Here is a 26025-nt window from a genome sequence, read left to right on the forward strand (position 1 = left end):
TAGCGTCATTAGAAATAAGGGTCTTTGGACAAAGTACTAAAAGATAAGCTTTTGTTTAAAAATTCAAATTGAGCATAATTGAGTACATGCGAGTTAATTTAAATTTTATTTTTTCCTAACGAAGAGAATTACATTGTTGATATTTTTTTTTTAAGAATTTGTAAATAAATAATCAAAGAATCAATAGTAAAAATTTGGGTTCATTTGCTTAACTAATACCTTCTTTTATTTAGGCCAACAGTCAAAAGTAGCAAACATGTACTCATACTTGCACGCCACTGTATATGGCCATTAGGAGCCGTCGAGGGTGTTCGTAATTGAAAGGAAAATGCAGCTTTAGCTTTTTAAGAAATTGTAATCACAGCAGATTGCGCTGCGCTGAACTCAGCTGAGCCGAGCCGAGTGATGCCGGGATACAACATCTTGTATGTTGCAACATACAAGGGACACAAAGATGCCAGCACACAAAGCTGATAGGTCACAGCACCGGTGGCAGACAATCCCTCGCACTTGGTGGCGCAATCATATCCGGAAGAGATTACGCTGCAGTTCACGCTCGACTTACATTCCCGCCTCGGTGCATCATCCATCCAGCCATCCATCTGTCCATCTATCCATCTACCCATCCTCATCCTCATCCGTGTCCTTATTGTTCTGCCTCATTTCGAGCGATAAGCGCAGTCGTTGTCTGCCGTATTTTCCCACCTACCACCCCCCCTCCCGGCGACGGACAATGGAATTGGATTATAATTTTTTATTGTGCGCAGCGAGATGCTCGAGTGCTCTCATTTTCCGCACTTTCCCCCTGTTGCGTGCTCGAGTTGTTGTGGCACAATCGGAGGGCGTGCCACGGCCCCCAAACCGCCGATAAGAGTTATTGATATGCTAGAAACAAAGGCGAAAATATTATGCTTATTTCGGGGGGCTGCACACAAATTATGGCGCCTGCGGAAATTGTTTACGGCGGGTAAACAGTTTTTGGGGGGCCTTCAAATATGGCGGAAGTTATTATCATATTTTTAAAGGGGAGGTACTATGAATTCGTGACAAAATCTGTGTTTTCATAGGTTTCTATATCTATGCCGGGCATACTTATACAATGTCCCTAATTCAGGTATTTTAGCTATCAGTTCATTTATCTCGAGGTAAATAAAACAATTGCCATTAAATAAGATTATTATCTGCTAGAAATAAGCTAATTAAATAAAATGTCAGTTTAAGAAATGTCTAATTACTGCTATTATACAAGAATCTCGACACTTCTGCACTTTCTCACTTAGCCTCTCACTCACAGCTTCCTTTGGGCGGAAATCAAAACCTTGGCACTGCCCGAGGATCAATAGGTATTAATTAGCTTAATTAATGTCATCCGGCCGGATGACCAGATGTGATTGTCCGGAGTGCCAAGGTGTCATGCATAAGCGGGCCGAGAAGTGGACAAGTGCGGAGTTATCCGGGCCAGATCTGCATGGAGTGCTGCCAACGACCAACCGCGTTCAATTAGCCAAATAAGTCGGTTTGTGTTAGTGGGATTGAATGGGGAATAGGAGGTGGGATTGGGTTTGGGATTGGGATTGTGAGGGGGATTGGGGGCACTTCGCACAGATGGCTAGGCAGATGGACACTCGAATGGCCGACTGGGCGTGCATAAGGCAAACATCAAAAGGAATCGAATGGGGGAGCGGCCAACATGACAACAACTGAAGGACCATTCACATTCATTCCACAATTGGGGGTTGGCCTTCGACGACGACGACGACTACGACGACGATAGGCATCGTGGAATCGAGGAATCCGATTTGGTTCTAAAGGACGCCGCGAAGCGGTGTCAGAAGTCATCATCGAAAATTGGGCACAACCGGAGGACTTGCTCTCCATGCACTCCTGTCATCCGAATGGAATCAGTGGGCGGTGTGCTTGAGCATATGCTGAGGGCCCACTGTACGTCAGTCGTCTTTGATTATTTGCATAAAAAAGCAACGCATCGCACCGCTCGATTTCGCTTTTCGTTCCCATTCGGGGATATTCAATCCGCTCTGAATTATTCATGTGATTTGGCCAGGCAAAAGGGGAAAGATGTCAACTCAAGTGGACATCACATGCATCACTCCTGATGGCCGTATTAAAGCCTCACAATACTTACAATAGTCCGATGTCACCAAACCGAAGACAGCAGGATTACAAGAGTCCACCCAAATAAACATAAATATTTGAACTTGTCAAGTGAAGTTATTCATATTGAGTACTTGAATATATTTCGTAATTAAGGATATAGATTTACTTTTATTTTTCATATACTTATACCTTGTCTTATTAATTGAGCTGCCTGACTAATAAGGATGCTTCTGTTGCATTTTTATGAGCGGGCTCAAGAACACCAACCTTCCTGCTCCAGAGCCATTTGCACTTCGGGTTTCCTGGGCTTTTCTCGAGTCGCAGATCAAAGTGCTATGCAAATGACTGAGGCGTGTGGCTGGGCCTGCCACCTGCGGAGTTTTCCCCGAGTGGAAGCTGGAAGGTGGAAGGTGGAAAAGTGGGGGGCTGGTCGCCACTAATTAAGTTGCAAATGTCATGCGGCAGACGCGGCGACAGTTTAGAGCCCATTAAACGCGACTCTTGGGCCCACGTAATGCAGCAATAATTGTTTTCATTTCGCATCCATTTGCATTATTCAGGATCCCTCCACTCAACTCACACACTCACAGCCCACACCGTTGCTCAGTTATTTGCATATGAACAACTGCGGATAATATCGGCTTTAAAAAGCAATCCCACATATGTAAAAAGCATTTGCGTTTAATAATTGAAGAATTGATTTATTGCTTAAACAGTATCAATAATATCACTTAAGTCCTAAACAAATACAATGCATTCATGGATCGTCGTTAAAATGTACTCAATTTCATTAATTCGCGTTGGGTTACACAGACACTTAGGGATACGGTACAGTACGGATATCTAGTGCAACTCTAAGATACATTTCCATCTATGTATTTCGGTTGACAGACCCCAAAAAGCTCTAACGCAATGTTAAAAACACACCATTTCCTATATCGAAACGCGTCCTGGAGGATCCGTGTAGGTTGATCTACACAGAACTCAGGACTTTCGCTATTTGGCGACTAACTAGGTAAATCCTTTAACTACATCTATACACCGAGAGAGCTGCTTAAGTAGAGTGTTCTGTGGGACTTCTTAGGGATACGCTATGTACAAAATGCTGCTTGGATGTGAGGGCTGAGTGTTGGGATCATCATCATCTTCTGGGTGGGGTATTGCACAAGTTGAAACCATTTGGTGGCTGCTGAGGTTCATCGGGGTGGGTGGGTCCTGCGGCCTAGAAGAGTCCGTTCAGTGCACGGACAGCACTGCCCAGAGCCGTGCATCCGAGCTCCGGGGATGGAGACTCGCCGGTGTCCTGTCCGGAATTGGAGCTGCTCGCAGCGGCCGCCGCTGCCACAAACTGCAGTCAGTCGATCAGCAGATCGCTCCTGGCGCTGGCCAACGTGGATATGGCCGTGGTGGTGGTGGTGGTGCTGTTGGTCACCGTGGAGCTGGTCGTCGAGGTCGACCCCGTGGAGCTGTTCAAGCTTTCCGCGTAGTATCGCTGTCAAAACACCTTTGCTATGAACGTCTCCGAGAGTCTCTGCTGCTGCTGGTGGTGCTGCTGATTCTGCGGATGTGGCTGCTGCGGCTGGAGTTGCAGGAAGGCGGAGCCACTGGGATAATCGTGCGGTGGCGCCACGCCCAGCTGGTGGTGGAAGCTGCCGGCCGGGTACTGCGAAACGGAGGACCTGGGCCAGGCGGGACTGCTCGTCTCGCCGCTGGATAGTGGCGGTGTGGTCACATTGATGGGCGGCGACATGCTGCCGGAACTGGAGTCCGGCGTGAGTTGACCGGAGGCCTGACCGTAGCCGGAGGCAAGTGGCTCCCGGCGCGTATACTCGCGCCGCCTGTCGTAGGTGGGTGGCATGTCCAGGTCATCCAGATCGCCGCCGATCTCGTGCAGCTTGCGCATGTGCTTCTTCAGATCGAAGTTCCGGCAGAATCCCTTGGCGCAGACGCGGCAGGTGTAGGGCTTCTTGTCGTTGTGCGTGTGCATGTGGAAGGTGAGGTTGTACACCTGGTGGAAGGCCTTGTTGCAGATGTTGCACTTGTAGGCCTTTTCGCCGCTGTGGGTCAGCTTGTGGTTCTTGTAGTTGCCCTTCTGGTGGAACCCCTTGCCGCAGTACTCGCACACGAACGGCTTGTAGCCGGCGTGGATGCGCGAGTGGGTGTTGAGGGTGGAGGAGCGATTGAAGGCCTTGCCGCAGGTCTGGCACTTGTGCGGCTTCTCCGAGGTGTGGATGATCTTGTGCCGGCAGAGAGTCGATGCCTGGCGGAATCCCTTGCCGCAGACCTTGCACACAAACGGCCTGGCTCCGGTGTGGACGGGCATGTGGCGGGTGAGGTTGTAGTGGGCGTTGAACACCTTGCCACATTCCAGGCAGGAGAAGGTCTTGGGCTTGCCGCCACTGGCCGATCCCGGACTGCTGTCCTCGATGGATCCTTGCGGCGAGGGGGAGCGCGATCTGGCTCCAGTGGCGGACGTGGCAGTAGACGCTGGTGGCGGCGTCACCTCGCCCTGATCCTGCGGCGATCGTTTCCTCTTCAAGTTCGCCTGCAATCCCGAACTCTGGGCCGTTCTCTGGGCCACTGGCGACTTCTCCAGGCTCTGTTGCAGATTGGGCACCGCCTGGGACTGGGCCGCCGCCGCCACGGCAGCAGCCGCGGCCAGAGGATGACCCAGATTCCTTCGCAGCGACTGCGAGTGATGCAGGCTGGCGTTCAGGGAGGCGGTGAAGCTGCTCAGGTGGGCGGCGCTGGCCAGCGATTGCTGTTGGGCGGTCAGGGCCGCGTATTGGGCGGCGGCGGCGGCGCACATCAGCTGATTGGGTGCATAGTACAGCAGGGGATACTGCGAGAGCAGCTCCTGGTGGCGGGAGCTCACGAACTGCTGCACAGCAGCGGTGCTCGGCGGCGAGGCCACCGATGCAGTGGCGCCCGAACAGCCACCCGGCACATACTTCTTGAAAGCGGAGTCGTAGTTCACGGTGGATGGCGACTGATCCAGGCTGATCACCTCGATGGGGCTGCAGGAGCGCTCCGAGTCGGCATCGATCTCCGGATCCTCATCCTCGTCGTCATCGTTGTTGTTGCTGTTGGTGGCGAAGGAAAGCGGAGCGGGCTGCGGCGGTGGCACCTGGCTGGGCCTGTGATCCGGCTCCATGATCTTGGCTATCGAAAACTTCAGGGGACACGCCCGCTTGGCGCTCTGCTCGTCCTGCTGCTGGCTCCGCTCACTCTGCTGACTCTGCTGGCCGGGATTCTGGTCGGAGGCGGCGCTCTCCATCACGGGACTCTTCGATGGCGGCATCATTGCGACTTCTCCCGCGGGACTACACGGTTGCATGCCACGCGGACTCTGCAAGGGAGGAAGGAGGAGGAAACAAACAAGAGTCAAATTGAGTATGCAAACTAAGCAACGGGTTATCAATTAATCGAAGGCATACGCCTCCATTGTTTGTGCCTAATGCTATGAATGCGACTGTGCCACAGTTGGGGGCAGAAAGCTAGGATAAATAGCATTTCTGGTTCCCATACCTTCTTGTTTCTGAAACAAATATGTTAAGCAAAAGCAATTCGGGCTATAATTATGAATGTAATAACAACACCTTTTTAAAGGATTTTGGAAATGTGGTCGCTATTGTTTTGGCCGCAGCTGTACGTACTATTTATCGAGTGATCAGTCAAGTGCGACTAATGCGTTGGCAATTCGGGAGCACAAACAAACGCCAGCGGAGGGCGTGCTCCCAGCGGCAGGACATTTCCGCAGGATAATTCATGGCCAGCCAGCGGGTTGCAATTAAACGCTAACCGCAGTGCGTTTCATAATATTGCCCGATTGATTTAGCATACCACGCCATTTGCATTTGCATTTAACCCGTGCTTGGCCCTGGCTTACACTCCACTTAACCCAAACAATGCCCTCAATCCTTTCGCCAGCATATTGCCATCAATCATAACACAGGCCCAGTGTGCAATATGCGTTTATTTTTTTGGCGCGGGTCTCGGCTTCATTCGCGAATCATTAAATCGCTTACACTCGACTGGAGGTGTAAGGCCTCGTCTCCGGCTCCAACTTCCTCAGCTTCCTCATCTTCGCCATGTGCCCTCGAGTGTGGCTAATGTGCGACATCCGGTGCGATTACCGACTTCCTTGCCGCTTTTAATTAACTTGATTTGACGCCTCAGCAGGCGCAGCAGCTCCCATCTTGCACTTTCCCTCCCAAAGTGCGCTTTAATCTCATTAAACCGGAGGCGGTCACCATTTCACACGCTGACCCGGAGCCCTCGAATCCGTAAGTCTCGCCGAACGAGTAGTAGTCAGTAGTTTCAGTTTTAAGCAGCCGAATTATGTCGGTGTTCTAGTGGCCACTTCAGAGTTTGCCCTTATGAGCCGCATCCAGCTTATTAACCAAGTGCGTGGAATAGTACTCAATCAACACACCAGCACTTGCAAACTTTGTCTTCAGTTCAGCAAGTGGCATGCCGCAACAACACATGTTGTGAGTGATAACTTTAATGAATTCATAACTTGAAGCTGGCTTTTGATTAGGCCCATCAATATGAGCTGTGAGCGTGGAGCTACAAGTTTTTGGCAGACTAAAAACTATCTATCTAGTGAAAACATAGATCCCCTGAATGCCACGCTATGAGCTTTGCAAATAAAAATCTAATTTAAAAAGCGAAACTCTACCTTCTAGTTTCAAACTAAGCCCGTTTTCCCGTCGGAGTTTTCCCATTACAGAGTGTTAAACCACTTTTTAAAACAAACAAATACGTACAAAGTAAACCATATTCAGGCACTGCCTATGTGGATATCCAGTTCCCTTGGCAGGCGGCCGATCTCCACTTGTTAGCGCCGCGAAACACAACAGTTGGCACACACACACACACAAATGCAACACGTTTAGACTTGGTCCTTTAACTATGGAAAGTTCACTTGTTTCGTGGAAAAGGAGTTATGCTCTTCAAATGCAAATTCAAATCGAGGGACGCGAGGAACAGGACGCGTTCAGCACAGGATCAGCGACCGAAGCGGAATGAAGGCAAACAGCGAACGGTGCGGGCCTTAAGAAATATGAAAAGGACACACGGCGAGTGCTGCTGGGGTGAATCCTGGCACAACAACCCCCGAGAGTACTGCGCGCTGCCCGTCGTTGGCGAGAGCGAGAGGTGCAATGCCTGGCATGCATGAGAGAGGGAGAGCAATGCAGATGTCCTGGAACCGAACGACCGAAGGACCGAGCGAGATGGATTGATGGGAGCGACGGGCAAAAGGAGAACTTCATCATCACGTTCAGATTGGAGGATATGTCCTGCTGCCGACGTCGCCGCCGACTGCGACTGCATTATGAATGAAAAGACAAAATGTCGAATTGGAATATTACGGCGACAGAGGAAAGAGAGAGAGGCAGCTGAGCAGAGCCCGCCCCTAAAATATTTATATAGAGATAGAGCTCAAGAGTCCGTGAAGATGATACATGGAGGAGTGACGAGATGGAGGAGGTTCCGCTTGGGTGAGAGGGAGGGCACTATGCGGAGCAAGCGGCTGCTGGAAAGAGAGAGCAATGGACAAACGGACGGACAGATGGATGAGGCACCTTTGGCCGTATTCCGTTCACACTTGATTTGGATGGGGCGCAGACACCAAGAAATGGCAGCCACCGGCCTCGTGGATCACTCTCGAGTTGACTTTTTCACTGGTCCCACCCCTTCCCCCCCTGCCCCCCTGGAAATCTCATGCCTTTTGTTGGGCGTTTCAATTGTCGTTTTGGCATTTCGTTTTATCAGCGTCTTTGTTTGCTCACCTTTAGCCCGCCAGCGGGCAAGGATTCTCTGGTTCTCTGATTCTCTGATTCCCGGATTCCCTGAATCTCCAACTGCCCCCCAATTCTCCATCTTGTGTGCTATATACAGAGAAAATAATTCAGCCGTAATCCAATCAGTAATCTCTTTTCTACTCGGGAATGTTAGTCGCAGGATGTCAGATGACAAATATATACAAATGGCTGGTTAAAGAACTATATAATTCATAGCTTTGAATTAAATTGTAGTGTGTAGTGTCCTTTTCTCTGGGTGCATCCTTCTCATTCGTTTAATTCGCAGCCCCCTGCACTAGTTAAATATATTCTCATATTCATTTTGATGGCATCTCCAGCGCGGCTTCCTTGACTTTGTTTGCTCTGGCAGTGCTTGTCGTCCTGCTCCACCAACTCCTTCCTGCAGGACCACGGTCCAGGACCTTTTCTTGGGCATTTATGTGCAGGGCACATAGCTGCTTTTGCTGCAGTTGAGCAGTTCAGTAGTTCAGCAGTTCGGCAGTTAAGCAGCTGCAGCTGCAGGACTTCACAAAAGCACAACTCTTCGGGAAGTCAGGCGGGGAGCGCGGGGTTTTAGTGGATCCTTGAAGAGGACTATGGCCGCCATTTCGACTGCATTTTCCGGCAATCTGGTTCGTTGTGCGGCTCTTGTGTGGGGAAATCGATATGCAAATATCTGCTCTTTGTTGATTTGACATTCTCATGGGGGCAATGTTGTTTGCATAGCTCGAATGTGTTAGGCAGCTACAAAAGATACTGCTACTTTCTACTCGTAACAGGATAAATTTAAAGTACTACCGACGGTAACTTTCCTTCAAAAGGACATGAAAACTCCTGGAAAACTGTATCTCTACTGGTTAATTAAAGTAGCTACGCATAGTGTGTTTCCAGTATTTTGGTCATGCAGCAAAAGCATTCCGATGAATATCCTTGACAAAAGCGGCCAGAACAGCGTGATTAACTACTACTGAAAGCTAAATGAACGGCACATGCTGAAATGTGCAATCTGCATTTAGTTGAATAAATAAACGCGGTGAAAAAAGGCAGCGACGAGGGGAAAATAGCAGCACAAACAACAACCAACTGGACATTCAACAAACAAAACGACCACGGCCTATGCAGCTTTGCTACACTAACAGAAAAAAGGGGAGATTAATTTGTTTTATTTTTCGTTAGATTTAACTGTTGGGCATTTTCAACAGACCATTTAGAAAGCGGGTGAAAAATGTAGAGCTTACTATTACTACATCTTTTTTCCAACTGTAGTTATCTTTGCACCTTATCTCTCTTCCACTATCTCTGCTCCTTTTCACCTCTGTTCATTTCCATTCAAAGGCCATGCAAGCATGACCAAGCACACACACACACATACACACTCAAAGGGGGGAGGGGGCGTATCCTTGATAAGGGCGGGTGGCGGCGAGGGGGTGGCGAAGTGGACTAACTGTAAATGCAGAACGAACTAAACTAAACAACAACAAAGGAACTTGAAAATCCGGCAAAATGTGCAAAAATAAAATATAAAACAAAAAGTGCAAAAGCTGTGAGAGAGCGAGAGAGCAAAGCGCAGATGCAAATGGCGCAGAGTTCAGAGGTCAGCGCGAAAGAGATGCAAACAGAGTGCAGCCTCCGTTTGCTGTTGTTGTGTGTCCTTTTTTGCCGCTGTTTTTTTTGTAAATTTTTAATGAGTTTGCAAAATGGTTGCGGTTCTGTGCGATTTTGCTTTATTTTTAGGACTCTTTTTCGCTCTCGAGGGGTTAAAGGTCGCTTTGGAATTACACATAAATTGTTTGCCGACGCAAGGGAGCTTTTCAATTATAAAAATGTTGATTTAAAGATTGAAACAGAAGTATGTATGTATATACTACCTGAAAAACTTGGTAGTGATCTACCCAATTTAGCTTAAATCTAGGTCTAGTTGGCGATTTTCCAGCACCGCCTACTGACTGCCCTACTAAACCAATAAAACGCTTCGCAGTTCTCGCACCTCGTCGGGAAATTAACCTACAAATTGAAGATTTACACCTCGCTGAGGAACTGAGCTTGGGCTGATGCCAGATTGCAGCAGAGATTTGGCCGATTTTTCCAGGGAAATGAATCAATGCTATGGGAAAATCGCTCTTCCCCGGTGAAAGGAAGGGGAAGCAGAGCGGCTTGCATAATCTGCGGTAAGCCAGGAGCGATTACAAGGCATTGAACAAGGACCTCGGTTGCGGCGTATCCCTGAGATACGTTTGCATATGTGTAACTAGGACGAAGGCGGCCATGGTGGACAATGGCCGGCGATGAGGGCCTCTCAAAGGGAAACTCAACAGCTGCCCGGGGACTCGTCCTTCGTCCTGCATCCTTCGTCCTGCGCTCCTTTATTTGGGAACGCGTGTGTGTGGGTGAGCGCGTATCCAGGGGCAGTGGAATATCCGATTTGCGGAGTGAAACAATTGCGGTGTTTGACCAATTTTACAATTGATGTAATCCCCTAAATCGCCTATATTAGCTATGAGCGGCTTCAGCATCCTTGCCTCCATTACGATTGTCAAATTGAAATGTTTTCGGTTCATTCAAGAGTAAACACAGGCACAAGCGTAAGCAGGTACACTGAGCGAAGTGCGGGAAGACAAGAACTAATTTAGGCAGTTTCAATGTAAACCAAAATATGCTCGTAATAAAACACAAACTTAATAGAATCCAAAAGTTGCTCATCAGAAAACATGAACTTCATAGAAACCATCATTTACACTGAAAGGTGTTCTGCTTAAAGTTTAAAATACTTTATTAAATTTCCTAAAGACAAAGGTACTCATACTCATATGAAAAGTAGCATATTTTCAAAGTGCACTAGATATTTTTTCAAGTGCACAACTTAATGTTATGTGGGTTACGGTTCCGTAGGTTTGTAATAATATTTTGCTAACCTTCTTTTGCGCCCGAGCAAAGTTCAAAAGGATCTTGGCCGCTCCTTTGTGCCGCGCGTCCTGCGATTTTCGCCGATTACCGATTACCGACACAGATTAAGGGATGTTCCCAAACAATTGGCAGGTTCTCTCGCATTCTGCATTCTGAGCTCTGAATTCTGCGCCTGAGCTCTGAATTCTGAATTCTACGCTCGGGATTCTGCAGTCGGAACTGCGGATTCTTCGCTTCCCTCATAGGCGCGCAATTAGACGAGTTTTGGCCTTTGTCCGCTGCCGGCCATAGACGGATTTCCTTTGGCCATTCGTCCTTTGATCCTCTCTATCCCTAAATCTGTGCACTCGACCAAATACGCACTCTGCTTCTGGTGATTTGCCATTGTGTCGCGCGTATTTGGCGCGTTTAAATAGATTAACCGCCTGGCAATTTGCTCGCTTCTCCTATCTGCGCCGAAGGATCTGCTACCTAGCCGAGCTCGTCCTTCTCGTCCTGCGTCCCGCTCTTTTTTACAATTAGCTGCGGCCGCCTCCTTTGTTGGCCATCTTAATCTTGAGTAAATTAGTTCATTAAGAGGTTAATTCCCCACAACACCCACAAATTAGACCAGCCATGGGAATGGAAATAGAACGAGTGTCCTGTCTGCTTCTCTGCTCTACTCTCTCAGGTGAGTTGGATTGGCGAATTGCTTGATTGCTTTAGGGAGATTGAGGAAACAGCAAATTGAACAAAGGCGTAGATCATTTCCCATTCCAAGCTTGTGAATTTCACTCTCCCAATGGACAAAATAAGAAAGTGTTTTATTGGTTCCCACCAACGAACAAAAAAAAACCATATTGGCCAGGATAACCAGTTGACCGAGTAATCGCATCGCAAAAATGTAAAATCAGGACATGCATTTGACATTTCCCAGCTGTAAACAAAGTTCAGAACGCATCCTTTTGGCGATTATTTTTTAATTGACACTAATAGGCTTAAGCGGGCATTAACATATTCGGCAGATTGCCGGTGCCAAAAGATGATTCAGATGCGGCTCTCAAATTGAATTAGTGCGTCTGGTCGCGTGACCCACAAAACGATGTCACCATCAACCTAATCGGAAGTCCGGGAAAAGGGGAAATCACCATTTCCACCCAAACTTTCCCAAAGGGTTGTTGGGATTTCGGTCTGAATGGCTTGTATACTTGGTCACCCTTGGAAACTTTTCGGTTATTGTTTGATGCTGATGATTCGGGGCTTCGCAACGCAGCTTTGATTCGCCTGCGCGGTGTCGCTGGTTTTTTGTGGCTGTTTGTTTGGCAAGTACTTGTTTAATCGGTTTGTTTGTGACATTTCTATTGCCCACACAGCCCACATCTCACATCCCCAGGGACCTGGTGGTCCATGGCCAAGCCAAGGCTGTCTTTGTGTACTTAGTGGTAGGCCTGACACGCGTTTAACGCCCACACGGAAGGTGGAAAACGAGGCACTCAGAGAAAGGGGTAGTGGTTACACAGCACATGGGTATAATATGTTTAATACACATGCAGATCACACTGAATAGCTCAACCATCTAACCTATATTCTAACCTACTAAGCCTTATTAGTAGAACATAACTTTTAGCTCTTACTTTGCAGCTCTTACTAGCATTTTCTTTGAGTGCAGGCGCAAGGAGTTTCCCACTCCCACCGGTGGGTGTGTCTGTTCTGCGGGTTTCGCCAACTCATCACCACCAGCCTCATGAACCTCGGAAGCATTCTCTCTATAAAAAAGTGGAATCTGCTGAGTGTATGAGTGGATGAGGGGGTGGCTGTGGGGGGCAGGCCATCGCTTAAGTGCTGCCGAACAAAAAGAACACATTTGCAGGATGTTTTTATTTCCCCCACCCCCACACCCACACCCACCCCCGCACACCGACGGGATTACACCCCCAAAAGCAAATCCAACCACCCGAAAGGAGTGTGAATTGTAATTACAGTGAAATCAGCTTTTGGCACTTGCTCGGCTTCCTTCGCTTCCTTCCTCGTCGTGGTGGGGGGATGACTACTGTACTTGTGCGTGCTGAATTTCCTTGTCTAAAGGATGAAGGATTTGAATGATGCACAGGGAGAATTGGAAGTATGTATGTTAGGATAAGGATAACCAGGAATATCATATACTGCACTGCAATGATTCAGAGAAAATACTCAGATGTTTTATGCATACTTAAAAATACTCTGTAAGTAAGTAGTCGAACTCATTTTCCGCAGTGCATCTCCATGTGAGTCGTGATTTATTTTTCCTAATTGGCTTTGGATGCGTATGCTGGCATTTTGACAACCACACACACACACATTTGATTCAAACACCCACTTTTGGAACTCCACCCCGCTGTCATAATTTCGATTTGTGGCCTGCATTTTGACAGCTCCGAGAATTCGAGACTTGATGTCTGTTGGGGGCGTGGATGTGTTCGCCTTTGGTGGGTGTCACCGGAAATTGCGGCTTAGCCAAAACGGGGAAATTAAATATCAAGCGGGGTTATTTGTGGCATTATTTTCGCCAGCATTGGCAAAACACATTTATTAGCGAAATTGACTGTGAGGAAGCATTCGGAATGCTGTGCGAGTTCCTCATTGTTTGGGAGCATGTTAAGTGGATTGGACTCAATGGTTTGCAAGGACAATTCGCATTTAATCGGGCTTCTAGCCTCCCCTCTTTCAAAATCATAATCATATCGCTGGCATTAACGCTGAGTTTTTGATATATACATTCTTAAAGGGCAGGTATTTTTCCCAGTAACATATCCTTTGCAGGATATGGAAGAGTATGTTTTGTACCCTTTCACGATTTAACCAAAATATTTAAGGCAAATATTTTATAAGCTATGCATACATTTAAGCACAATTAAGCAACTAAGCAGCCCAAATTACAGGCATAATCCTGGCCAGGACCTCTCTTCCCAGCGATCCTGCGATCCTGCACAATGGACACCCATACACACACACTCACACGGATTAGGATGCGGGTGTAGGGGTGTAGGTAGCCCGGGAATTGTCGGTTCCTTTCAAAGCTGGAAAACAGTTCCCTTTTTCGCTCTCCAGAGAACAATTATCGCACAAGTGCAGACGAAGATACAGATGGGATTTGGGAAATGTATTGACAGTGTTTTGACGTGTTCCCACTACATTTTGATGGGTTATTAATCCAGCTTCTGTATTGAGAAGAAGGCCACTTCCATCGCTCTTTCATCTTTTTTTTTCGCTGCACCCAAATTAACACAAATTACGGGCCAAATCCTTTGAGCGTTTGCACTGCTGGCCAAATAATTGCTTTGTTTTGATTTTTCAGCTGGCCGCCGTGATTCACTTCTTGTTCAATGTTGATCAACCATCTGATAAGCGTGAACTCCTAATTACCTTCAATTTCTGCGGCTGACCAGCGGTTAGCAGCTGCGGTTTGCTTCTGATGAAAACCCACTGATTTTGCTGCAAATATGCAGCATTATATGCAAAATATGAAGGACCTACGTGGGGGGTAGACACTCAAGGATAATATTTTAATGAGGATCATGATACTTTTCAGTAAGCTTTAGCTTCCATTTTATTTGAGTGTATGCACCACAGTTGAATGTATCTAATCACTACCAGCATCCGGAGCACTCATCACCATGTGTCAGCTACAAAAAGCCACAAAAATCCAAAAAAGTCCTCGAAAGAAAGCCAATAAAAAGTGCTCGAGCTGAATTGGGCGCTCGACTGTCGCAAGGACATCGATTCATTGGTCACGACGACCGGAAGTAAATAAGTAAGTAGAAGCCAATAAATCAGCCCGGAAGGAAGTGAAGTCAATGAGGAAAAGCACGCGGTTAATGGGAAAACTCGGGGTGGGGTGGGGTTAAACAAAGTTGCAATCTGTTTTCCGATCCACCGGAAGATGAGCCAATAAAGGCGCGTGCCACTGGCAACGGCGTTCAATTTGTCGCAATTATAATTGTATTGCCGAGGGTCGCGTGACCAGTTGCGATCGACCAGTTTGACACAATGTTGTTGCATAATGCGCTTATCGCAGACCGAAAAGGGGCGGCGTGGGTGTGGCCGCCGAGCATGTTAATAATTTGCCGCCCAAAACGCTGACACGCGTTTCACTTTTTTTTTCGTCATATTTCTACTCAACCCTTGCACCCAGTGTCCTGTGACCTGTGACCCGCGACCTGCTGGTGGAAAAAGGGGGAGGGGTGGGTGTTGCGGTTGTTGTTGCTTTTTATGACAGGAAGCGAAGCGACGGCACACGGCAACAGTTTTCCAGCGAACACGAACACGAAACACTTTTCATATCCCTATGCTAATCGGCCGGAAAGTGCCTTATTTACCATTATGATTGGTCCGCTCGTGGGAGAATTCTGTGTTCTCCTGTTCCTTCCTGCGACATGATAGTTAAATATTGGGTTAGGGCTTGTTACTGCACATGACTAGCACGAGGGATAAAAAGGACATGCGGCGTTAAAAAAGGGGAGATGTGTGACAAGCTAATTAGCTTGGAAATGGCAGTGGAAATGGAAATGGGCACTAAATGGTTATGACAGATTCTAAGTGGATTAGAGGTGGTGTTCGAGCTGGTGGGGGATTTTTAGAGAGAAATTTAGAGTATTAACTCTCACAACTCTTAGAGTTCCTCATATTAGTGATCAAATACAAACACGTTATTCTTGGTCGATTTACTTCGCAGCCATAGTTTTTCCCTGCAAAAGAACCCCATTCGGTTGAAAGGCTTTCGGGGTGTTCAGCGCTGTTTACATCTTCCCCTCGTAAGAAGTTCATTAAATAGAGAGGCAGCTGCACCTACTAATAATTCCAGTTCTTCGCAACCACACCTCCTTCAATCACAATGCTCTCGCAGGATCGGATGACGTTGCAGCAGGCGCTACGCCCACTTTTCAAGACGGCACGCGCTCAAGGACATGCGAGTGGTATTTGCACATGTCCTGCGACAGGATTGAGGCATATTAATTGCGACATATGCGACGCACACCAGCGTGCACGCCTCCAAAAGATGCCAAGGCGATCTAGGCTAGGAATCTAGAATAAAGAGCGAGGAGCGAGCAGGATCCTGGAGCAGGGAGCAAGGAGCAAGTAGCAGGGAGCAACCCTCGGAGACGGCGCTGATCCTTCCGGTGGCTCGCAGGACGACAGGAAGCAATGTGCGCAGTCGAACAATTGTTCAGCCACCAAGATCGAGATTCCTTTCTCTGCAAGCCAGCTGCCGGCGGAGATTCTCGCTCCTTGAAGTGGGCAGAAAAGGATAATCGAGCGACTTGTTTGCCCGCGCTCTAATTGAGCATCATTGTCACACTGAGAACAAATATCTACAGTTGGCTACTTTGACTACCCTTAATACAGTTCGTGCGCTTTTATTCCTCTACTTTCTACTATCTTCCTTTGAATAAAGTACATCTCTAATATGTTAATACAATCGTATTACATTTTTCATGGCGCATTTTTCTCCAAGTGCATGATCATCTCTAGCCTTGATTATCCTGCCCGAGAAACCGGTTGCTCCTGCGGGGCGTTGTTCGTTCTTTTTTCCGCTGCTGGCCTGACATTTGATTTCGCTTTCGGCGGCGATGGCAGCGGAAATGCTTTTTCTTTCTACGGTTGTTGACACGCGATCCTGCGACGCGACGCGCAAGGATCCTGCGTCGGTGTGGCGATCATCCTGTGCGAGTCCTGTTCCTCGTCCTGGCGCGTGTGCCGCGCTTCCGGTTAATTATATTCCGCAAATGCCAAAGTCCCCGCAACGAAAGCGAAATCGAAATCAAAATCGTCATCAAATGCATATGCTCTCCGCTTTTTTGTGCTCCCTATTTGTTTGCTGGGCTCGAATTCCTTTATGCCGCCTGTCAGTCGTCGTCCTCCGAGGTCCTGGCATTGTCCTTCGAGTGCTTCGCCGCTCGAACAACTGCTCATTAATTGCCGGTTATGTGCGCTTTTCATTCTCGCAAACGCCGACGAATTTGGCATTCTAAATTGGCTCGTGCCAGCTTGCTTGTAATGCGAGTAGGCGACAGGATGTTGATCCTTACGAATTTGCCTAGCAAGAAGTCCTTGCGTTGATTGTCAAACGGTAAATCGCAGTTGTGCATATAATTTATGTGCAATTTGCAGGAAGCGATCACGTTGCCTCTTGGAATCATATGCCAAAATGACCAGGTGCGCCAAATGATTTTATTTACAACCAAAAAATTCAACTTATTTAACTTAGCTACCACTTCTTTCACAATAATATCTATATGTTCAATTATGAATTTATGGAATATTTAGAATTCCTCTTCAATGCCCTGCTGCTCTGCACCCCGCCCCCTGGAAAAATGCACACACATTCCGCACTGCGATTAGACCTGGCTAATTGACCGGTCGGCCACTTGAGAGCTCACTGAGCAGCAGCAACAACAATAACAGGTGCTCCAACCCTCCCCCTCCCCCTCTCCACACCCCCCGTAAGCTGGCTTTGGGGAAATCCATGGCAACATGAGCAATAAAATTTAATATCCGTTTCGAGTGCAGCAGCAGCGAGCAGAAATACTTTGCATATTCGGGCCCCCAGGACGACGTACTGTGAATGCACGTATTTTCCAGAATATTTTAACGAAAATAGAGCCGTCGGAAGGTGTAGATAAATCACGTGGAGCGACAATGCCGAACAAGTGAGAAAACTCCCCTTGACTAAAGAGAAAAAGGGGGACACTTTCAATGGACGAAAGCGAAAGGGCAGAGATAAAAAATCGCCACGACTGCAAATGGGTAAATTACTCCATTTAGGGCTGTCGTGGGTTAAGCAAGGGGTGTCTGTGTCTGGTCGGGGCACTGCTTCGATTTGATTAATTCGTTAACAAACCGAAAGTAGCAACAGCAGCTAAAGTGAGTTGAGTAATTGTCGAGAGTCACGAGAGCGAAAGCCCCTACGACAGCTACCCCTATTCGAAGTACCCCATTCCCATCCCCCTTATTAGCTAAAAGCGCATGAAGATCGCAGCGGGTTGATAGGAAGGCGGAAAAGAACGGCGAGCTGGCTAAGAAGCCGAATTGAGCACTTGAATGCCCCCAGTGAAATTAAAAGGGGTAAAAGGGCTCCTCGAGGACGTAATCTCCATCGAACGATCTATCGATTAACACAGAAACCTAAACAGCCAGACAGCAGACGGCAAATTGCTGGGGCGACAAAATTTATTCATCAGCCCAAACCAAAGATACTTTCGTATCTGCGCGATGCGCTCTATAAATAATTGAAATTCACAACGCAGCCGAAATGTTCGTTGTGTTCACTGAGTGAGAGAACTCCCAAGTGAGTTCTCTGTGTCTTCAAGAGTTTCACAATTCATGTTGGCCATTCGTCATTCAATTGGTGAGTGTTTTTCGATTCGCGGCCTCTGTGGATGCAACTGAAATGCGGCGATTCGCGTAGGACCCTTTAGCGCATTGGATAGCGCGTTGGACTTCTAATCCAAAGGTGGCGGGTTCGATTCCCGCAAGGGTTGATTGCCACACTAGATGTACTACTTTTTTGCCTGGTAAACAAAATGCTTTGGCAACTGAACTGTAACACCAACAAATATTAAACAATTAATGTAATCCCGCAAGCAACAGTCATCAAAAGCATCGAATAGAAAATAGTCTCTAAATTTCATTCGCTTGACTTAGTAAGCCGTTGAGGGATTGCCGCCCACTTTTCAACCTCATTAAGCAGAACAAATATTGCTCTTTGTGGCTGGGGAGTTTGTTTTTGGAAAAATGTAATTCTCAATTAAAAGCAAACTGAGAAGCGGCAAACAAATTGGCGCCCTCTTCAAAACTATTTGGCCAGCGCAAACACACACAGCTATCTGAAAGATACATTCGGCAATGCAGAAGGGGCAGAGATTCAGATGCGGATGCGAATGCCGCAAGCCCAAACGCAAATAAGGCGGAAACTCCTGAATCGCGCAGTTCGAGCGCGAATTGCAACAGCTGTCAAGTACGAGTATCTGCGAGATACATCGCGCAGCCAACTAGCCGATAAACAGGCTATTAAAGTGTTTACACGACCAGCGCAAATATTGACAGTAGGATGCAGCCAGCACTGCCACCACTGCCACAATGCTCCACGGATGGCTCAAGGCGGGGTTGATTCATCCACAGGCAATGCAAATGGCATAAATCCTGGCCTCGGCAATTCGTTGTCGCTTGTCAAATGATCAGCGCACATGCAAATTATCCGCACACCAAGGCAACATATCTATTCCCATTCCCATCCAATCCATTTGGATTCCGCCATTTTGTCTCGCCGCGTTGCGCCTTCAAATGTGCAACCATCGCGGCTCCAGCGGCCCCAACCTAAACCCCAAGTTGGGGTTTAAAAATAAATTCCCCATTTGCGAGTGGTAATTTGCCGTCTGTCTGCGGCACAGCCCCCAAATGCCATTGTGCACTATAATTTACTTTTCATCGACCTCCGTCTGAGTGGCTCGCTTGTTTGGCGGGGCACTTGCATGTAGGCAGTCTGCACTTAAATGATTTCACTGGAAATTCTCATAAGCTAAGAGTAAGCGATCTATTCTTCATTATATGTTATACCATTATGTTGCTTAATATGGTAAGAATCTTTGCCAAACTGAATACTTGCCGAACTATTCAAATGCGAAACAAGTTGAGTGGCACTCAGCTGCGTAAAAAGTATTCACGCGGCTCAGACGGCGATGTTCACATGTAGGCCCCCCACAGATCCATCCACCCTTCTACGTAACCCCTTTACCAGGACATTCGCCAGGATATGCCTGTCGCCCACTGTGCACAGCCAAGCAAGTTCCCATTTCTGGGCTCGAAACTAACAATTTTCGCCACATGAACGGGGCAGAAGCAACTGGGAAACTAAATAATACAAAGTGTACAAAAAAGCAAACCCCCCAACGAGCGCTGAAATTATTTTTAGAGCAGCGCCGCAAAAAGTGGCAAGTAATGCAAATATCTAAGCCTGTAAGTGGCGCGGGGAAACGCCTCGCAAGAACTTGCCTTGCAGTGCGCCTCGATGTGCACATCTTGGAATATCAAGCATGCGCCATGTGGGACAGGTTCGAGCAGAAGGACAACAAAGGACGAAAGCCGAATGGCAGCAGCTGCAAAAGGAGCGCAGACAAAAGCGCACAGGGATTCATGATGGTAATGGTGAAATGGTAATGGTGATGATGATGGAGTAGAGTAACTGCAATTAGGCATAATAAACAAAAAGTTACAGTGGAGGGTAACACAACACAACAGTGCAAACTACATAAACGCAGCACTTAATTGCTGGTTTTTCAAGCGAACGAACCCCGCTCCGCACTTTTATGTTGCGAGTTCCCTTTTTTTTTGAGTTGTGCTCGCTTTTTGCGCACTTGAATCGCATCGAGTCCTTTATAGGGGTTAGTCCTGTTCCAGAATCACGGCCCAAAAAATGGCTACACATGAGCCAGCCACCCCTTGCCCAAAATGCACCCAAATCGAATCGAAAAATTGAATCGCAGCGAAACAAACAGAGCAACTGCAAAATGGGCGACGTCTATTTTCCACGGGGGGTGGGGGGTACAACAATTTGTATCTAATAAACTGCCATATGCAAGCCACTGGCTTATTAGGCAGTGCCCGAGATGTTTGATTGAGTTCAAGCAGGCGGCGTTATGAGGATATGAGGGTGCCCAGAGCTACAGATTCTCCATCCAGATTCCATTTGCGCCTGGTGGTGGTTCAGATACTTGCCACTGTTGCACTTCCAAGTTGATTATGTTGATTTTTGAACCGTTCTTTACTCCGTTCTTTACTCTTCATCCGGCGGCCCTTCAAGTGTTGCCCCGGGGGTGTGGGGCAGTTTTTATTAAATATTGATATCGCACAAAGTCAGCGACATGTAAAAGATACATCTGATAAGCTGGCTTAATTCGGCGGGTTGCGGGGCATTTTAACTGAGAGATGGGATTGATACTTATAGAAAAGTGTGTTGCACATTACGAGATGCGCTGATAAAGAGTAAGCAAGTTCTTTAAAGCAGTTAATAACTTGCTTGGAACTGTTTATAATGAAGTCTGGCCTGAAACAAATGGTTTATTCAACGAGTGCTAGAGTGCACTCATATTTCATTCCCTTAAAAGCTACTTTATACTTAAAATACTTCTTTTGAAAGTAGTGAAATCCTCGATTCCCAGGCGACTGGCGAAAAATGACCGCATGAAATGCAAAGTGCGCGCAAAATGGGGGGAACTAATAATAAACAGCAGCGGAGAGCTCTTGAAGTGACAACAAAAGCCAAATATTTACATTAACCAATGCACGCCAGCCAGCCAAGTGGAGGAAGGACTCCGCGAAGGACTCTCCACCGCAGGACGGGCCGCGAATTCGATTCCTTCAAGGGTAACAAAGGAAAACTGCTCTCACCCGCAAATCTTCGAATGGAACAAATATACTCGAGCACTTGAGTGGGATGCAGGGATTGGGATTGGTATTGAAAACCTGAATTCAGGATACAGGATGCTGAGCGGAGCAAAGCGGACGAGGGCAAGGACTCTGAGCAAATAAACAATTAAAATGTCACAACGATTGCCGGCGTACCCGTGTCAGGAAATCAAAAAACCAAACCAAACCAAACCAAACCAAATAAAAAGCGAGTGAAGCCACAAAATGGAAAGTAGAAATCGCTGAACGCTTCCCTTATTTCAAAGGACTGCACATTGTGTGCTTTTATTCAAAAGCGCATTTCGCGGGGGAAAAACGAGGAGCAACCACGTGGCTCCTTGCCCACTGAGCCAAAGATTGACGGCGAGGGCGGGAGTCCTGCGAAACCAGCGAATCCTGTGAATCCTACGAATCCTGCGACTCCTGCCAAGGCGTTGGCCCAACCCAGCGGCACAAATCCCAATTAAAAATAAAGAAAGCCCGCGTCAGCCGAGCGAAAGTTAAACAGGCCAAAACATCAAGTTAAGTCAAGCTGTTGCACTCGGAGAAAAATATGTTTCCCAGTAAAATTACAAAGTATTCTGTTGGTAAAATAAACAGCCAAAATTGAGTTGCAATTATCATTTCAAATGCAGTAAAGTAAGTCTAGTTTAAGTAAGTTTTCGTCTTTTTCACTTAAGTTTAAATATGATATCTTGGTGAACTTTGTTTTCCAACGTGCAGGACCTCCACCCTCATCAAGGACCTCGTTCTTCCTTCACGCTGGGCGTCTGTGACATTAACAATTGATAGACGACAGCCGACAGACGACCGCTGAACATTTGAACAGTTGAACGTTTGACAGATTGTCGCGCTCAGTTGGCAGCTTGTAAGGACACTTTCCGTTTCATTTCACACTCACACACGTCTGAGTCTGGGTTTTGATCCTTTGCCACCGCCTGGGGCAACTCACTCGCCTCGAGTGGCCCCGTTTTCCGCGCTTTTCCCCCCACAATTTTCCCTGCACGCCAGTGGGCCAAGTGAGAAGTGGCAAGTGGAAAACCAGTCGAGTGGCCGGCTTAGCGGCTAGTTGGCATTTACCAGGCGCCGGCTTAAATATTTTAGTTCTTCTGGTCGCCACTTCGGCTCCCCAGGGGTTAATGTCTTCTTCTGAGCACTTGGGCTCCTCACTTTTGAGGAGCAGAAGAAGCGTAAAAAAAACTATTTATTTGACTTACATAAATAAGTGGGAAACTTACGATTTTAGAAAATAATATTAATATGAATAGTTTAGCCCTGAAAAGTCTTTTCTTTTTGAGATATGATTATTTCGTCATTATCATTAACGTTGGATGTGATTTTAAAGTACTAGCAACCATAACTCATGAACAGAGAATAAACATTTATAGTTTCAAAATGGCAAGATACATACATATTTGTCGGATTTGATGTTATATTGAATATCGAATACACTGTTAAGCAAATTAAAAAAAAAAAGTAATTATCCAAACCTTCAAGAAAACTGGTAGTTTTTCAAATGATAGCTGAAATCCAATCAATCTGCGTCGAATAAGTTAACCAATTTGAAAGCACCCGAAATTGCTAATTCATCTCAACCTTACGCAAACAGCCATTAAAATGCATAGATGGAAGTCAAACAGTGGAAAACTTACCAATGGGTGGGGAAAATTGGCCAAGGCTTTTCCGCACGCTTTATTTGCCAGGATCCAGGCACCGAGTGTTTACGCACAGCAATTAATATCCTTTTTTGATGTCTTGAGCTTGAGTTAATACTGAGATGAAATCTCTGCGGGGGAAATTGAATTTACAAAGATGCCCAGTGTTTTCTTTCCGGGTGCTCACTTCAAAGCGTGTTTATTATTTTTGGCAACTTTTTGTGTTTTACCAATCGGCTCGAGGTCAAATAACTGTTTGTCTTAGGTATTAAATCCTGCACACACACACACGCACACACAGACGCACAAGCGCCAAAGGACGACGAACGGTGAGTTTTGCGACCGCGCTTTCAAGACGTCAATTTCGGAATGTAAATATTTGACTTATGCGCCAAAGTAAATTAAGGCGAAAGGCAAAAACGCAACAGCCACGTTGCGATGTCCTTTGGGCGACATACTTGTATATATAAGAAATATGGCGACGGCGAAAGCAACGGTAAATTTGATCAATAAGAGAGCGCGTTCGCCTATCCCTATCTCTCTTTCACTCCCACACGCCAAGGGAAATGGCATTGCCGACGGGAAAAGAAAAAGTCAAAAGGGGCAGCAACAACAAGCGTCCGACGCGCTCTCTCGCTCTCGCCCAACTGACAGCTGGAAAGCGGAGTGCCGCAAACGTCATTATCGCGTAGCGCCTCTCGCTCGCACCCATTTTGGGGGTGCGCACTGAGCGGAGTGGGGTGAGGTGAAAGAGCGAGCTAGACAGCAAGGGGCTGCTGGTGTGAGTGTGTGTGCGCTATTAACGCCATCATGCTCATCATCTGCCTTTCTCTCCGCCGCTCTCTCCCCTCCTCCTCCTCCTCCTGCCTCTGCAGCTGCTGACTGTCCTTTTACTAAGCGCTACATAACCTCACTCCATCTGCCATTCGTAGCACCCCTCTCTCCTCGCCGTCCCCCGCTCCCCTCACCCCATGTGTACATATTTGCACTGCAATTTGGCATCGTCGCGGCTGCTCCTCTTGTGATTTGCCTCTTTTTGCGCTCTCATTTACACAGGTGAGTACAGTGGTCGCTTGCACGGGCGAATGTCCTTGATTTCTGGGTTACCAAGAAGATGGTGGCTTTTAGTGCAAGAAATGGATCTGATTTAGATCTGATCCCACGCTCGCTTGTACATCACTTGTCTGCTAAAAGACCATCAAAGTTAACATTCTTTGTAGTCTTCTTTTTACTTATTATTATTATTGGAACAAACCTTATGATCTTAAAATCTGAGAAGCATATATCTTAAGCTGAAAAAGGAGTATAAGCGAACAACTCTCTTTCGTCACTTTTGCAGCACCTACTGTATTTTCCTTTTAGTTGTAGTTTTGGTTTGGCTCTTTTTGTATTTTTGGGTGCCCCCTCTCACGCTCTCTCCCGTCTTCCCCCTCCCTCCCTATCCCGCTGAGCCTTTATCAAAATCGGAGGGCAAAGGCAAAAAACAAGCGAGAATCAATGCGAAATGCCCTGTGGAATCGCATTTTAGTGCAGTTTCCAGCGCGGGCATGTGAAATATGCTCCGCATCTGAGTTTTCACCCGAGTCCATCACAACCAAGCACAAATACCCACATGTGAGGCCATTGTTTCGCTGAAATGGAGATGAAAATGCGGAGAGAGAGGGGGGAGAGAGGCGGGCCAGGGTGCAGGGGAAAAGGTGAAGCCATTGGGCACCCTGGGAGATTTTTTAATCAAATAATTACAGTAATTAGATGCAAGGCAAACGTCAAAAGCCCGCACGAAATTCCCATGCGCTGGGAAAAGTCTATGAGAATTCGCCATTGGCAGGCAATCTCGTATTCCCTCTCGTTGTGAACTCAACCGAAAAGGTCCTGATTTTCAGCGAGAACTGCCTTTGTTCATTTCGTAGGACCAACATTGATTTCAATGTAAATAGTAAATAGATTTCGATGAACATCGTGATAGTCGTGTGTATATAATAGATAGGAGAATATTCAGCAGATTTCTTTAGTTAAGAAGAAGACAGGATTCCTCTGACAGAACATTTAATAACGACAACTTTTCCATGAGACTTTTCCGCACAGCGCTCAAGAAATCAACTTTTTGCATTTTCCACACCTCAAGTGTTTGCAACAATAAAACGGAGGGCGGAATGCGGGAAGCGGAAAGCGGAGGGATGCTGGCGACGAGGGGCGAAGGGAGATGTGGCATTCATTACAGCAATTGAAATGGACAAAAGCCAAAATTCAAGGCAGGAAAAAAGACGAGAGCCCCAGTTGAAAAAAGGGATAATAAAATGTTTGCATATAAAATATTAAATAAAAGACGCTGTGAAGCAGCAGCGGAGGAGCCTTTACCTTCTCTACATAGCACGCAACGAAATGAGCGAGCACACTGAAAGAAATTATGGTACATACTCATATGACACTTTTTTTAAATACTACTAAGCAACATTAAATAGTGATTAGTGCACTGAAGCACTGAGATGAAGCACAAACTGAAGTTGGAACTATCAATTGTTATTGTGCAATAGTGGTTTTTTATATCTGCACATCTAATTAAACTATTTCTTTGCGTGCACCATCGTCGGCGGCAACAACAAAATGACGGAGCCAGGTGGACCGAGAGATCCGGGCAACTCACCTGCGAGCTCCCGAGTTCCCGGGCAAAAGGCTCAACGGGTGGGTAAATAGAGCCCATCTATGTATGCAGTATGGTGCAGTATGTGTTCGTTTGGGCGCGGATATGTGTGGGTGGAACTTAATGATGAGCACGAAGCACCGTTAGTGGGCGTATCAAATGGCGGGTAGCAGCGCAGTCGGCGCACAAAATGGCAGCGCATGCGTCGCACTGCTCTAGCATCCATGTTTTCGCATGGCCAATCGGTGGGTGTGTCCTCGCTCACTCACACACAACCACACACACAAGCACACAGGCAGAAACAGTTGATTAGCCTCGACATTTTGTTACTGTTGCTCTCTCGCTGTGGTGCATCTCTTTCGCACCCGCTGGAAATTCAACAGGCACCCACACCAACTGTTGCCAGCTCACTCGCTCCCACAGAACGACCATTCGAATGCATCGGCACTCCAGAAATGTGAACTTTACTTAACGCTCGAAA

The 26025-nt window shown here is 47.0% G+C and overlaps 1 protein-coding gene and 1 non-coding gene across 3 annotated transcripts; one reads left to right on the plus strand and one right to left on the minus strand.

The window, feature by feature from the left end:
* Positions 1-2837: 2837 nt before the first annotated feature.
* On the minus strand, positions 2838-23261 carry LOC120458821 (fez family zinc finger protein erm). Of its 2 annotated transcripts, none has more exons than XM_039646630.1 (2): positions 22901-23261; positions 2838-5464 (listed from the first exon to the last, which is right to left on the minus strand). In XM_039646630.1, exon 2 carries the CDS (start codon positions 5450-5452, stop codon positions 3611-3613), a length of 1842 nt encoding a protein of 613 aa, XP_039502564.1. In that variant the 5' UTR covers positions 5453-5464; positions 22901-23261; the 3' UTR covers positions 2838-3610. The 2 variants fall into 2 exon arrangements, with proteins under 2 accessions (XP_039502564.1, XP_039502563.1); XM_039646629.1 differs by lacking the exon at positions 22901-23261 and adding an exon at positions 6888-7142.
* On the plus strand, positions 18253-18325 carry Trnar-ucu. The gene has a single exon. It is a non-coding gene; the product is annotated as a tRNA-Arg (tRNA).
* Positions 23262-26025: the final 2764 nt, after the last annotated feature.

The sequence above is a fragment of the Drosophila santomea genome, chromosome 2L (assembly GCF_016746245.2).
Source record: "Drosophila santomea strain STO CAGO 1482 chromosome 2L, Prin_Dsan_1.1, whole genome shotgun sequence".
Lineage (NCBI taxonomy): Eukaryota > Metazoa > Arthropoda > Insecta > Diptera > Drosophilidae > Drosophila > Drosophila santomea.